This window comes from Schistocerca piceifrons, chromosome 7 (assembly GCF_021461385.2).
Source record: "Schistocerca piceifrons isolate TAMUIC-IGC-003096 chromosome 7, iqSchPice1.1, whole genome shotgun sequence".
Lineage (NCBI taxonomy): Eukaryota > Metazoa > Arthropoda > Insecta > Orthoptera > Acrididae > Schistocerca > Schistocerca piceifrons.
Window position 1 is genome coordinate 418762861 of NC_060144.1, and position 13402 is coordinate 418776262.

Consider the following 13402-nt stretch of genomic DNA (forward strand, 5'->3'; position numbering starts at 1 on the left):
GATATTGCCAGAGAAGCAGGAAAATGTTAATTCTCTCAGTAACAAATTTGGGAACATTTCGTTTTACTGTACCAAAATGTTAAGGATTTATGCCCAAATATACGTAGTTCGTATCTTCCGTTATCCGTACATCTGCAAACCAAAGGTTATTATCTTATGAATGGCAATAAATAGTGTCTTCGATACTTTTTAATAATATTGTTTTATTGACGAAACCTATACTGTAACAAGGACTCTCATTATGGCATGCTATTGTTGACAGCTTTGACATACAAGGTATCTGTCGTCTTGGTCTCGCATATTATTTCACGTACATATATCGACTATTCATATTAAAATAGCCATATACTGCTGTTTTATTACGAAATTACGTAAAATATTCTTCAGGTACACTCATGTTGCTGTAGATGCCATATAGGAAGCTTGCTGAAGCCTTTGGCGTCCTTGTTCTCTCAGTGCTGTTGAAATCCACCTGGTAGATGCCGAACTTCGGTCTGTAAAAGTAGAAGAAATGACACAAATATATACAGACTGATTAACAAAGTATTACAGGATTAGCTACAACACTGTATGTCAACAACAGTAATAAAACAGTCTGTATCTGACTGAAGGATCATCCTAACAGGAAAAATGTTTCTTATCCAGTGCTGGACTACCCGATAAGAAAGGGGAGAAAATAGAACACTCAGCAAAGGGAGGAGCTAAGTGAAGATCGCACTTTGACTACACTGGTGACATTTTGCCTCAAGTACGTAACAACAGATACGTGTTCTAAAAAACAAATGAAGGCAGGTAGGGGAGGTAACACTTTAAATTTACTTCCTTCTCGACTAACAAAACAAATTTCTTAGTTACATTCGGTATATAACGTAACAGAGACTTACCTGAAACCAGAATTCCACTCCAAGTTGTCGAGAAGGCTCCAAGTTGTATATCCAATTACATTGGCGCCATCTTCATTGATAGCTTTCAGTAATTCTGCCAAGTATTGCTGATATAAGAAGATCTTCTTTTAGACATTAAATTACTCTGATTATTCGTAGAAATCATTCGTATCATTCATAAGATACAGAACACAAGAAGCAAAACTTATTAAAACATTGACACATTACATTTATCGTTTTTAAATACCTTGTAACAAGTTTTGGGAATTTTCTTTATAACGACAGTCGTCATATTCCTGCTAAATTCTATTTATTTAATTTCTGTGAACTACTTACAATCTTTTCGACATGACCTGCGAGTTTATCGTGATACTAAAGGCGCGTAGTGAGCAATGTGACAACTGTCCGGCTTATACACTGAAGAGCCAAAGAAACTGGCTAGTATCGTGTAGGGCCCTCGCGAACAGACAGATGTGCCGCAACACGACGTGGCATGGACTCGACTAACGTCTGAAGCAGTGTTGGAGGTAACTGACACCATGATTACTGTAGTGTTGTACATATATCCGTAAGAGTACGAGGTGGTGGAGATCTCTTCTGAACAGGAGGTTACAAGGCATCTCTGATATGTTCAATAATGTTCATGTCTGGGGAGTATGGATGCCATCGGAAGTGCTTAAACTCAGATGAGTGTCCCCGAAGCCACTCTGTAGCAATTCTGGAGGTGTGGGACATCGCACTGTCCAGGTGGAATTGCCCAACGCACAATGGACATGAATAGATTCAAATGATCAGGCAGGATGCTTACTTACGTGTCAGCTGTCAAAGTCGTATCTAGGCTGCACTCGCCCCACACTATTAAGGAGATTCCACCAGCTAGAAGAGTGACTGTATGACATTAAGGGTCCATGAATTTAAGCGGTAGTGTCCATACCCGTACACGTCCATCCGCTCGATAGAATTTGAAACGAGACTCGTCCGACCAGGCAACATGTTCCAGCCTTCAACACTCTAACGTCAATGTTGACGGGCCCAGGCGAGGCGTAAAGCTTTGTGTCGTGCATTCATCAAGAGTACAAGAGTTAGATTCGGCTCCGAAAGTCCATATCGATGCTGATTCGCTGTATGGTTCTCACGCTGACGCTTGTTGTTGGATCACAATTTAAATCTGCAGGAATTTGGGGAAGGTTGTATTTCTGTCACGGCGAAAGATTGCCTTCAGTCATCGATAGTCCCGTTCTTGCAGGATCTTTTTCCGGCCACAGCGATATCGGAGATTTGATGTTTTACCCGATTCCTAATATTCACGGTACACTCGTGAAATGGTCGTACGGGAAAATCCCCACTTCCTCGCTACCTCGGAGATGCTGTGTGCCATCGCTGGTGCGCCGATTATAACACCACATTCAAACTCACTGAAATCTTGATAACCTGCTGTTGTAGCAGCCGTAACCGGTTTAACAACTGCGCTGGACACTTGTTGTCTTATATAGGCGTTGCCGTTTTCCGCCTGCTCCCACATCTCTGTATTTGTATACGCATGCCTATACCAGTTTCTTTGGCGCTTCAGTGTATTTTGACAGAGCTGACTAACACTGATTAGGACAGGAGATACGGTGACAGGACACGTAATAAGACATCAGGTAGTAACCTCCAAAGTACAAGAGGGGATCGAAAGGGTCCTAAAATGGACAGGAAAGCTATACTGGAATAAATACAACTAATAATGGGGACGTTGAGTGTGAGAACTACACTAAGCGAAGAGCATGGAACAAGAGGAGAGGCTCCGGCAGACCACATGAAACTAGTGAGAAGACCAGCGCTAAATGAATTCTAAACAAACAAAAATTTAGAGCTGTAATTTGCAAGGCAGATTACGATTTAACGTCGTGTTGATGGTGAGATTATTAGGGACGTAGCACAAGCCCTTATTGTGGAAGGATGGGAAGGGAATTTGTTCGTGTCGTTTCTGAAGTTTTTACTTTCGGTGACTTAGGAAAAGCACGGTAGGACAGGAATTTAAAAATTTGAAAACAGGGTGGTTCAGATACATCGTTGACACCCAGTTAACAATATTACGGAAGCCCCGTGGCACAGCCAGAAGGGAGTAATTAAAAAGTGTTAGTGTAGGTGAAACGATGAGTGATATACATTTAACTACTGCGCCACTTTGATCGCTAGTAATATGAAACTTTTTTGACGTTTCTTACTCATTGAATCAGACCTGCACCTTCAATTTTTATTTTATGTCTTTGTTGTTGGGTTGTATTATGTTCTCTAGCAAGATACTCGAAACTGGCAAGTTGTATGTGAATATTCCTTACTTACCCCGTAATAACTGATACGTTCTTCATCTTCGAGTCCCCCAAAATCGGGATAGCCGTTCTCCGTGATGAAAATAGGGTAGTTCGGATATCTTGATGACACCCAGTTAACAACATTACGGAAACCCCATGGCACAACCTGAAGGGAGTAATTAAAAAGTGTTAGATTAGGTGAAACGTTGAGTGATGTACATTTACTACATTTAACTACTAGCCTAACCATAATGATCATTCCATTAAAGATATAAATCAAACCTTGTGGTATTAAAAACTTGGAAACCGCAAGTATAGTTCAGAAACAAACTCCAAAGATTTTACGAGGCCTCTTGACACGTGAAAGCGATGCGTCTGTTCATAAGTCGAATTCCGACATTTCGTACGTGCTTAATACGTGGAATACTTTAACCGACATACGGTTAAAATTTGGCAGCGCTATTTCTTTACTGAAATTTGTTTCAATACATTTATGAGCCGCAAACCACTTTGTAAGAAGCAGGTATAAGTAGAAAGAAACGCAGTCTGCTTGCCTTTCAACTTTAAATATGAATCATGAATTTATCAAAGAATCCTAGCAAGATATGAAATAAAATAAAGATTTTCCTCAACATAAGGCTGAATCTGATAAGAGGGATTAAAATACCAGCAGTAAATAAGTTAACAAAAACACTGAAGAAGTTGGAATATGTGTACCGGGAGTTTTATTTGGATTTCCATTGTTACGTACATCCTCCAGTATCTCCAATTATCAGGCTTTGTTAGACAACTAAATTACTTGTGCTTCTGCTGCCAGTAAACAGTTTTTCTGCACTACGCTCGCGGAACAATTGACGAATTTGTGACGGAACAGATACAGGTTGTAGTAGGTAAATGACGCCTAAGCCTATGATTATTAACTTAGTGCATAACTGGTCTGCCTGACTATTAACATAGTGTAGACGTGGTAGATCGCTGTAGGTTAAAAAAAAATAACAATAATTTTCGGGAGAGGGGGGTGGGATGCGGAGGTGTCTTCTGACTGAACTGAAACGGCACACCTAGATTTCCTGTTTTGGGTCAATCATTTCATCTCAGAGCGGAATTTATTCACAGCTTCCGCAGTTATTTGTTTTATATCAGCTAATCTCTTCGTCTAACTAGTAGTTTTCTCTTTGTGTTTCCTTCTACTACACTCCTGGAAATGGAAAAAAGAACACATTGACACCGGTGTGTCAGACCCACCATACTTGCTCCGGACACTGCGAGAGGGCTGTACAAGCAATGATCACACGCACGGCACAGCGGACACACCAGGAACCGCGGTGTTGGCCGTCGAATGGCGCTAGCTGCGCAGCATTTGTGCACCGCCGCCGTCAGTGTCAGCCAGTTTGCCGTGTCATACGGAGCTCCATCGCAGTCTTTAACACTGGTAGCATGCCGCGACAGCGTGGACGTGAACCGTATGTGCAGTTGACGGACTTTGAGCGAGGGCGTATAGTGGGCATGCGGGAGGCCGGGTGGACGTACCGCCGAATTGCTCAACACGTGGGGCGTGAGGTCTCCACAGTACATCGATGTTGTCGCCAGTGGTCGGCGGAAGGTTCACGTGCCCGTCGACCTGGGACCGGACCGCAGCGACGCACGGATGCACGCCAAGATCGTAGGATCCTACGCAGTGCCGTAGGGGACCGCACCGCCACTTCCCAGCAAATCAGGGACACTGTTGCTCCTGGGGTATCGGCGAGGACCATTCGCAACCGTCTCCATGAAGCTGGGCTACGGTCCCGCACACCGTTAGGCCGTCTTCCGCTCACGCCCCAACATCGTGCAGCCCGCCTCCAGTGGTGTCGCGACAGGTGTGAATGGAGGGACGAATGGAGACGTGTCGTCTTCAGCGATGAGAGTCGCTTCTGCCTTGGTGCCAATGATGGTCGTATGCGTGTTTGGCGCCGTGCAGGTGAGCGCCACAATCAGGACTGCATACGACCGAGGCACACAGGGCCAACACCCGGCATCATGGTGTGGGGAGCGATCTCCTACACTGGCCGTACACCACTGGTGATCGTCGAGGGGACACTGAATAGTGCACGGTACATCCAAACCGTCATCGAACCCATCGTTCTACCATTCCTAGACCGGCAAGGGAACTTGCTGTTCCAACAGGACAATGCACGTCCGCATGTATCCCGTGCCACTCAACGTGCTCTAGGAGGTGTAAGTCAACTACCCTGGCCAGCAAGATCTCCGGATCTGTCCCCCATTGAGCATGTTTGGGACTGGATGAAGCGTCGTCTCACGTGGTCTGCACGTCCAGCACGAACGCTGGTCCAACTGAGGCGCCAGGTGGAAATGGCATGGCAAGCCGTTCCACAGGACTACATCCAGCATCTCTACGATCGTCTCCATGGGAGAATAGCAGCCTGCATTGCTGCGAAAGGTGGATATACACTGTACTAGTGCCGACATTGTGCATGCTCTGTTGCCTGTGTCTATGTGCCTGTGGTTCTGTCAGTGTAATCATGTGATGTATCAGACCCCAGGAATGTGTCAATAAAGTTTCCCCTTCCTGGGCCAATGAATTCACGGTGTTCTTATTTCAATTTCCAGGAGTGTATTATGGAATTATTTCCTAATATCGTAACACATATTCTTCCTCCTTCTCGCTTACATATATATTTTTTGTACACTATTTGTCTTGCTTACATGCCTTCTAAGGCCTCTTCATTTTTAAAGTACGTTCCATTTTCTGTTTTCCTTGATTTTATAAAGTGCACGGTTCACTTCCATGCAGGGCCGCACTCTATACGCAAATCCTTTGCCAAATTTTGGAGTATTTTTGGCACTAATACATTTCTTTTGACCAGCACTGCTCTGTTCACTTCTACTATTCGGCTCACAGTTTCTCCTCCTTTCTCGTTGTGTGGTCTGCTTACAGCAGGCCCTTGTTTAGTGTACCTCGGTTCAGTCGTCCAGTTAGTCGCTAATCTCATATCTGCCGTTCCCCAAAGCTGTTTTCTCTCTTTAGTTTGCTCCTAATTCATAGACTGCACCAGTGCGCTATTTATTACATGCAACAGGTCATATCTCTCACCTTCATACAGGACGCTTTTGTCATCAGAAAACCGTATTAATGATATCCTCATCCCATATTTTCATATGAGGTTTTTTTTTTTTTTTTAATACATCTTTTATTTTCCTTAGTGCTTCTCCTAGATTTTAGTTAAGAGCAGAGAAGAAATTATACTGATGGTCATTACATTTGGAATACAGAAAAGTGTATAAAATAGTTAGATTTTACGTATTATGCATTTACTGTGTATTATAAGGGCAGTAAACTGAAAACGAGACAGAATGAAGAAAAGTACGTAGACTCTTTATTACTTCAGAAGCAACCGCCGTAACTGTGAATAAATTTACCCCTCTGTTAAACAAGTCGGTCAGTGCCTTCATGGAACAATGTTTGCGGCTGCCTACGGAAGCATGATCGTACGCAGTCGTGCACCTCTTCACCGAAGCAAAGAGACGGCCACGAATGTCTTCCTTGAGGGCTCCCAAAATATGGAACTCGCATCGCGAGAGATCGGGACTGTATGGAAGATGTTTACGGACTTCCCAGCAAAACGTCTCCAGCGTAATCGAAATAACTGGGGTCCAGATGGGCGGGCATTTTATTAGAAGTTTGTTTCGACTACGGAGTAGAAGTTCCGCAGGGAAGCCCCAACATACTCCATTAAGCCATTAAGTCCCAATCTCTCACACATGCGATTTTAGTACTTTTGGGGTAATGAAGAAAGACATTCATGGCCACTGATTTGCTTCGGACTGAGAAGTGGACACATGGGTAAGATCGTAGTTTCGTAGGCAACCGAAAACATTTTTGCACGAAGGTACTTACCGTATTGTCTCACAGTGGTATAAATTCACTAACAGCTGTGGTGATTGCTTTTAAAATAATAGGTTATCTATTTTTTTCCAATCTGTTTCGTTTTCATTTGACTATCCGTTATAAGAGCAATGATCAAACTTTTAGGTGTTTTGAGGGTGTAGAGTATGGGAAATTTAATACGAAGTATTTGCACCACTGGCAGTAACAGCTTCTCTAACGTAGCTGGGCATCGAGTCAAAGAGTGGTCTCATGACAGGTTATCATTCCATGCTGCCTCCACGCCAAAATTCATCAATAGTAGTGGCTGGAAATTGGTGGTGCGCCAGTGTTTAAATAGCACATTAGCAGATAGAACATAACTCTGTCGAAGTTTTGCCGAGACTGCGACCACTGCCACAGTGAGATATCGATAGAGCGCCAGCAAGAGCTAGACTTTTTGTTTATTATGTCGGTGGGGGCATGGGTAAGAGCCAAAAGTCTTTGTAGCCACGCTTCATAGCAGCCGTTGAAACGCTGTGTTTTGCAGATACCACGGAAAACTTCCAACATCCGCTTTCCTTAAAGAAGATGTTTCTCCATGTAGCGATCGCTCCTTTGCACGAGGGCTTTCTAGCAACTGAGAGTATTGCATCCCATTACGTTAACATGGCCTGCCCCATGTCAGTTGAAGGGTGGGGGTGGGGGTTGCAATGGCCCAGAAGACCCTCTAAAGCTACACGTTTATGGCTCTGACGAAGGTCGGACGCTTGCATCCCTGGACCGTTTCTCTCTGATAGGCTGCTGTGCCGAATAAACAGAAAAATACAGTTTCCCAAAAACCGGGGTGAACAACTAATTCAATTCTTAGTTTGACCATAGGCAACACGTGGAATTACAAGTGCATCGATTCTGATGGCACTTATCCTTGATCTACCTTCCTGTTCACGACGAGTCCCAGTCCTTTCAGCTCTGATTGACCTTAGTAAATTTTCGTCCTATCAGTTAATAGCAAGCCGGCCGTGGTGGCCGTGCGCTTCTAGGCACTTCAGACTGGAACCGCGTAACTGCTACGGTCGCAGGTTCGAATCCTGCCTCGGGCATGGATGTTTGTGATGCCCTTAGGTTAGTTAGGTTTAAGTAGTTCTAAGTTCTAGGGGACTGATGACCTCAGATGTTGAGTGCCATAGTGCTCAGAGCCATTTGAACCAGTTGACAGCGAAACTCACCCTGAGCCATATTAAGCTGCTGCCAGGCCAAGTGAAGTTGATTATTCGCTGAACACCACTGTCGCGTTCCAATGATGGTGAGCCACCCACGACTGCAGACTTTACGAGACTTGTTGTGTATGAATTCAGTCCAAAGAAATCAGAAGAACCTGAAAATAATATATCAGGATTTACGATTTACTCTTCAGAGACATGTTTATATATGAGCTATTATTTGTTTTCTTGTAGAAATAGTAAGCAGCCAATCAGTTGCGAAATAGGTTTATTGAAACCTCTTTATCATGATTTCAACGTTTATAAAAACGTATTCTTCAGGAAAAGTATAGACAACTGGAAAGGCATCAGTATAAGAGTGGGTCCACAAAACAACCGTTTTTGATACACATTTTCTGTAGCAGTTTATCATTGTCTAGGAACACTGACATCTCTAACGCTAAAGTACGTGTTCGAAATGTTGTCCATGCGTGTGAATGCAACATTAAACTCGTCTCTGAAATGAATTGCTAATCCACTAAGCCAGTCCTGAGGAAATCTGTAAATTCTGGAAGGCTGCTGCAGTCCACAAGCGTAATTCCTCAGGGAACTGACCTCGGTAGCGTAGACTAGGCTTTCGACATGACCTCGTACACAGAAATCCATGGGACTTAAATCCGGTAACCTTGTAGGCCATGGCAAAGCCCTCCTCAACCTACCCATTTTGACCATTAAGTCCTAGTTAGAAGCCAGCGCACTCGTAAATGAAATCACAAGTTCAGGCGTTGGTTCAGTCGGATAACATCATGTACATCTGGAGGAACAGCCCTAAAAATCAGCATGTACTGCTGTCCAATTATTTTCTCTGGTAGGAAGTGTGGCCCAATTATGCATTCTCCGAGCAGATCTGCCCAGACGTTCAACGAATAACGCTGCTAATGTCGTGATACGTGCATTGGATTAGGATTGACGTCGGCCAAAATGTTACAGCTATGGTAGATAAAAATACCGTCACCGGTAAATCCAGCCTCATCAGTGAACAGAATACCGTTTGTATTGTATTATGCTGTACTGTAAACCGGGGGCTTAGAAACGACGGAGAGGCTCCGTCCCCGCCGCAGCCACAGTGATCGACAACCCCACGACGACTACCACAGTCCACTTCATCCCTCCGCCGCTCCACACCGAACCAGTCTTTCAGGGTTATTGTGTGGTTCGGCCCCCGGTGGATTCCCCACACTCCCCTCCCCCACCGGGAACGTCTCACACCCCTATGTTTGAGTGGTAGAGTAGTAGTGGTGTGTTGTTGTTGTGGTCTTCAGTCCTGAGACTGGTTTGATGCAGCTCTCCATGCTACTCTATCCTGTGCAAGCTTCTTCATCTCCCAGTACCTACTGCAACCTACATCCTTCTGAATCTGCTTAGTGTATTCATCTCTTGGTCTCCCCCTATGATTTTTACCCTCCACGCTGCTCTCAAATACTAAATTGGTGATCCCTTGATGCCTCAGAACATGTCCTACCAACCGATCCCTTCTTCCGGTCAAGTTGTGCCACAAACTTCTCCCCAATCCTATTCATTACTTCCTCATTAGTTATGTGATCTACCCATCTAATCTTCAGCATTCTTCTGTAGCACCACATTTCAAAAGCTTCTATTCTCTTCTTAATCATACAGTAAAGCTGCATGCCCTCGGGAAAAAATTACGGCCGTAGTTTCCCCTTGCTTTCAGCCGTTCGCAGTACCAGCACAGCAAGGCCGTTTTGGTTATTGTTACAAGGCCAGATCAGTCAATCATCCAGACTGTTGCCCTGGCAACTACTGAAAAGGCTGCTGCCCCTCTTCAGGAACCACATGTTTGTCTGGCCTCTCAACAGATACCCCTCCGTTGTGGTTGTACCTACGGTACGGCTATCTGTATCGCTGAGGCACGCAAGCCTCCCCACCAACGGCAAGGTCCATGGTTCATGGGGGGGGATGGTGGTGTACGCGTACGTAAATAAGTACATAGAGTAGCTGAGGTATAATAAGAGGAACCAGCCCGCATTCGCCGAGGCAGTTGGAAAACCGCCTAGAAACCATCCACAGACTGGCCGGCCCACCAAGTCCGCCAGGCGGCTTCGTGCCAGGGACCAGGCGCTCCTTCCCAGTCCGGAAAGCCGTGCGTCAGACCGCACAGCAAACCGGGCAGTCACAATACTACTTACAAACAGGGAATACAGTATACACCGTTGTTGCACACATTGGCAGAAATTTCTCTAGGAGGGAAGTCTGCATTGTTAGCTGCTTGCACTCGCTAGAGATGATATGGACTGCCGACGTAAAATCCGCCACACACTGCTACGACTCAGGACACGCTCTTGGGTACCAAAACTCCTTGTCGAAGTACTCAGACCTTCGTGTAAGACGCTTTCCTCACCATCGGGTGTTATTTGTCTGGGTCGACTTTCTTGTACGTTGTGAGGCAAATTCCCAGTTTCTCTAACGCGCTGATGTAACCGGCTAAACGTACGGCTGTGGGGCTGCCTGCAGAGAGAAAAATCTTCTTCATACACTCGTGCAGCTTCAAGGGCGCTGGCATTCGCTTTACCATACATCATGTGCATGTCAGCCTACTCTTCATTGGTGTAACCTCTGTCCATGGTGCCTTCACAATTGTAATTGATTGTGAGGCCGGTAAGGAACAGTGCACGGAGGGCGAAAAGGAAGTAGTTGCGCATGCGATAAGGAACAGGTAGCCTATCCCAAACCTTGAGAGAACAATGAAAATACCGCGGTATCCAGAGGCGTTTACAGTTGGTTCCCAACTCCAATTAATGCGATAGTCCGGCAACGATTGATTTGCGGACCCATGTTTATTGGAGCTTTTTAGCTATGTTTGGACTGTACTTCCCATGTTTGAATTATTGACCATTACTTCTCATCACTCGGTACATATTACTGATGCTTTTCGGCTGTTTTTGTATTTTAATGTACCTCTGCCGCAACATAAAATTCAGCTGTCTGTATTTCCTTCTGAAGAAGACGTTTTTATAAACATTGAAACCATGGGAAAGGGATTTAAATAAACCTTCCAATTTGCAACTGATTGGCTGTTTGCTATTTTGAAAACAAGATTTCATTCTAAGTTACAGCTCCAGCCATGTACAAAATTTGAGCTAATCTTTATTTAAAATATGTACCAATCTGAAGAGGTATCTGTATGACTCAAATATTTGCACTCCAGATGGAATATCACACGCGATGTGAATACAATGCCCCGAATTACTCTGTTGTATACTCTCGACACATCAGGTGCCTTGTACGAGCAGGAGTTCGCAAATTGATAATTCTGATGTAAGAAGCCAACGGATGGAATTGAATACGAGGCAGTATGAGGAGTTGAATGAGCAGCAAAAAGTAAGTAAGCTGCTGTCCTGTAATTTGTCGTTCTTTATGTGCCCATAGAGCAAAGTCAAAGCTTCTGAGCAGTCTCTTCCTAAAATTTGCTGGCTAATTTTCATGCCACAGATGTTTATAACAACTGTGATAAATTCACTGCATCTCGTACAACTTGAATATCTTATCATCGACACACGTGTCAGTAACATCGATAGTATATCAATCGAATGCTGCTGTGAGACCGTATTTGAGAAAATATACTTATAAAGGGAACCAGTAAGGATATAACACGATACAAGGTGACCTGCATTCCCAATACAAGAATCGTGAGGCTATTTTATGACATTGTTCGACACAGTCTTTCTGCCACAATAAACACACGAACGTTCGTGTTGAATAAATTTATTGACAATATATGTGACGCAGACGATGTATTACCAAAGAGTAAGTTGTGATTTAAGCAGAGAACGAATGTAATAGAAATGAAGGAAGAAATTTGTAAATGTTTAATAAATGCAGTTCATTGCTGCGGATAGAAGAGATCGGAAAACAAAGGGCTCAACAACGTTTTCAACATGAAGTTTACCATACCAAAGAATTAGAAGAGCTAGTTTTGGATATGTTGTACAAGCTTACCATGACCGTCCATAAGGTCATTTCATATTTTGGCGTTTTGTGGAACAGACCATGACTATCGAGAATGTAGTATCATATAACAGCACCAGCCTACTGGCGTACCACAGTAGACATTGGAATTGCAAATTTTCGTTCAGCGCTGATAGGGTCATGTGGGAATGTGGGATCCAGTAGACCCAATGGAGAACGCCCACTGAGCCATGCCTCTGGCTCTGTACCATGAAAACCCTCTGCTGCAGCAATACAGGAGGGCCGGCGGCAGCCACATATCCTACTTTAGCTCCACCTTTTTGATATGAGTCACTGCGCAGAAGCAGCACAGTCACAGCTCCAACTCCATTTGCTTGTGCTTACTTCAGGGAGCCTCATCATTGTTGACGTTGTGATAGCTGGATCCTGTTTCTTGCTGGATTATTTGTAATCACTCTTCATTCGCTTGGAGAAATACTAGATAAGTATATCTTCTGTTTGTTGTGTTAACTTGTTCACTAATCATTTCTGCTGCTGTTATGATGCCCTTCGACGGCACTCTGTAACCCACCCCTCCTTACCATTGTGTACAAAGTCGTACACAACTCTCATGACTCGTGTGTTCCACAAAAGGCCAACAACATCCTGGCAAACAAAACTTATCAGTATTTGGCACTCATATTTCCGAAAGCTTAATGAACCATCTACGAAGGAGACTTTAACAAATGCTCTGAGGAAAATGAAGCCCTCTAGTAGGATCGATAGAGATAGATACATGGATTCCAAACGTTAGAGGAGGCCTGCCTAGTTAATATTACTCAAATCTAATATTTGCGCTAGTATCGCATGGTACAGGGAAAGAGTTGTACAGAACTGAAATCATCAAGAACAACATGAATCAGAAAGTGACAAAGACTGATTGCAACAGGAGTTTAGGTAATACACAGAAACTAAGGAAACAGTCATATAATCTTAAAACAAGGACATTAGAGTTATGAGTCAACAGTATAGAGAATAAATCTGTGCCAAATGGGATAGATTGGAGCAATTAAATACTATAAATTTTATATTAATTAATTTCTGTATTAATTAAACTTCTGAGAAAATCGTACATCCTCATAAGCGTTATTTATTCAACAAACATTCTTCCACGTTTTCTGTAGTGTA

At 43.8% G+C, this 13402-nt stretch overlaps 1 protein-coding gene across 1 annotated transcript in view; it reads right to left on the minus strand.

Moving 5' to 3' along the window:
- Positions 1–367: 367 nt before the first annotated feature.
- The window catches only part of LOC124805749 (myrosinase 1-like), a 56816-nt gene continuing 43781 nt past the window's right edge, over positions 368–13402 (minus strand). Inside the window, exons 10-13 of the mRNA XM_047266317.1 lie at positions 8276–8424; positions 3213–3347; positions 885–991; positions 368–494 (exon numbers count right to left, since the gene is read on the minus strand). Coding sequence (XP_047122273.1) covers positions 368–494; positions 885–991; positions 3213–3347; positions 8276–8424 — 518 coding nt within the window. The remainder of the gene's footprint in view (positions 495–884; positions 992–3212; positions 3348–8275; positions 8425–13402) is intronic.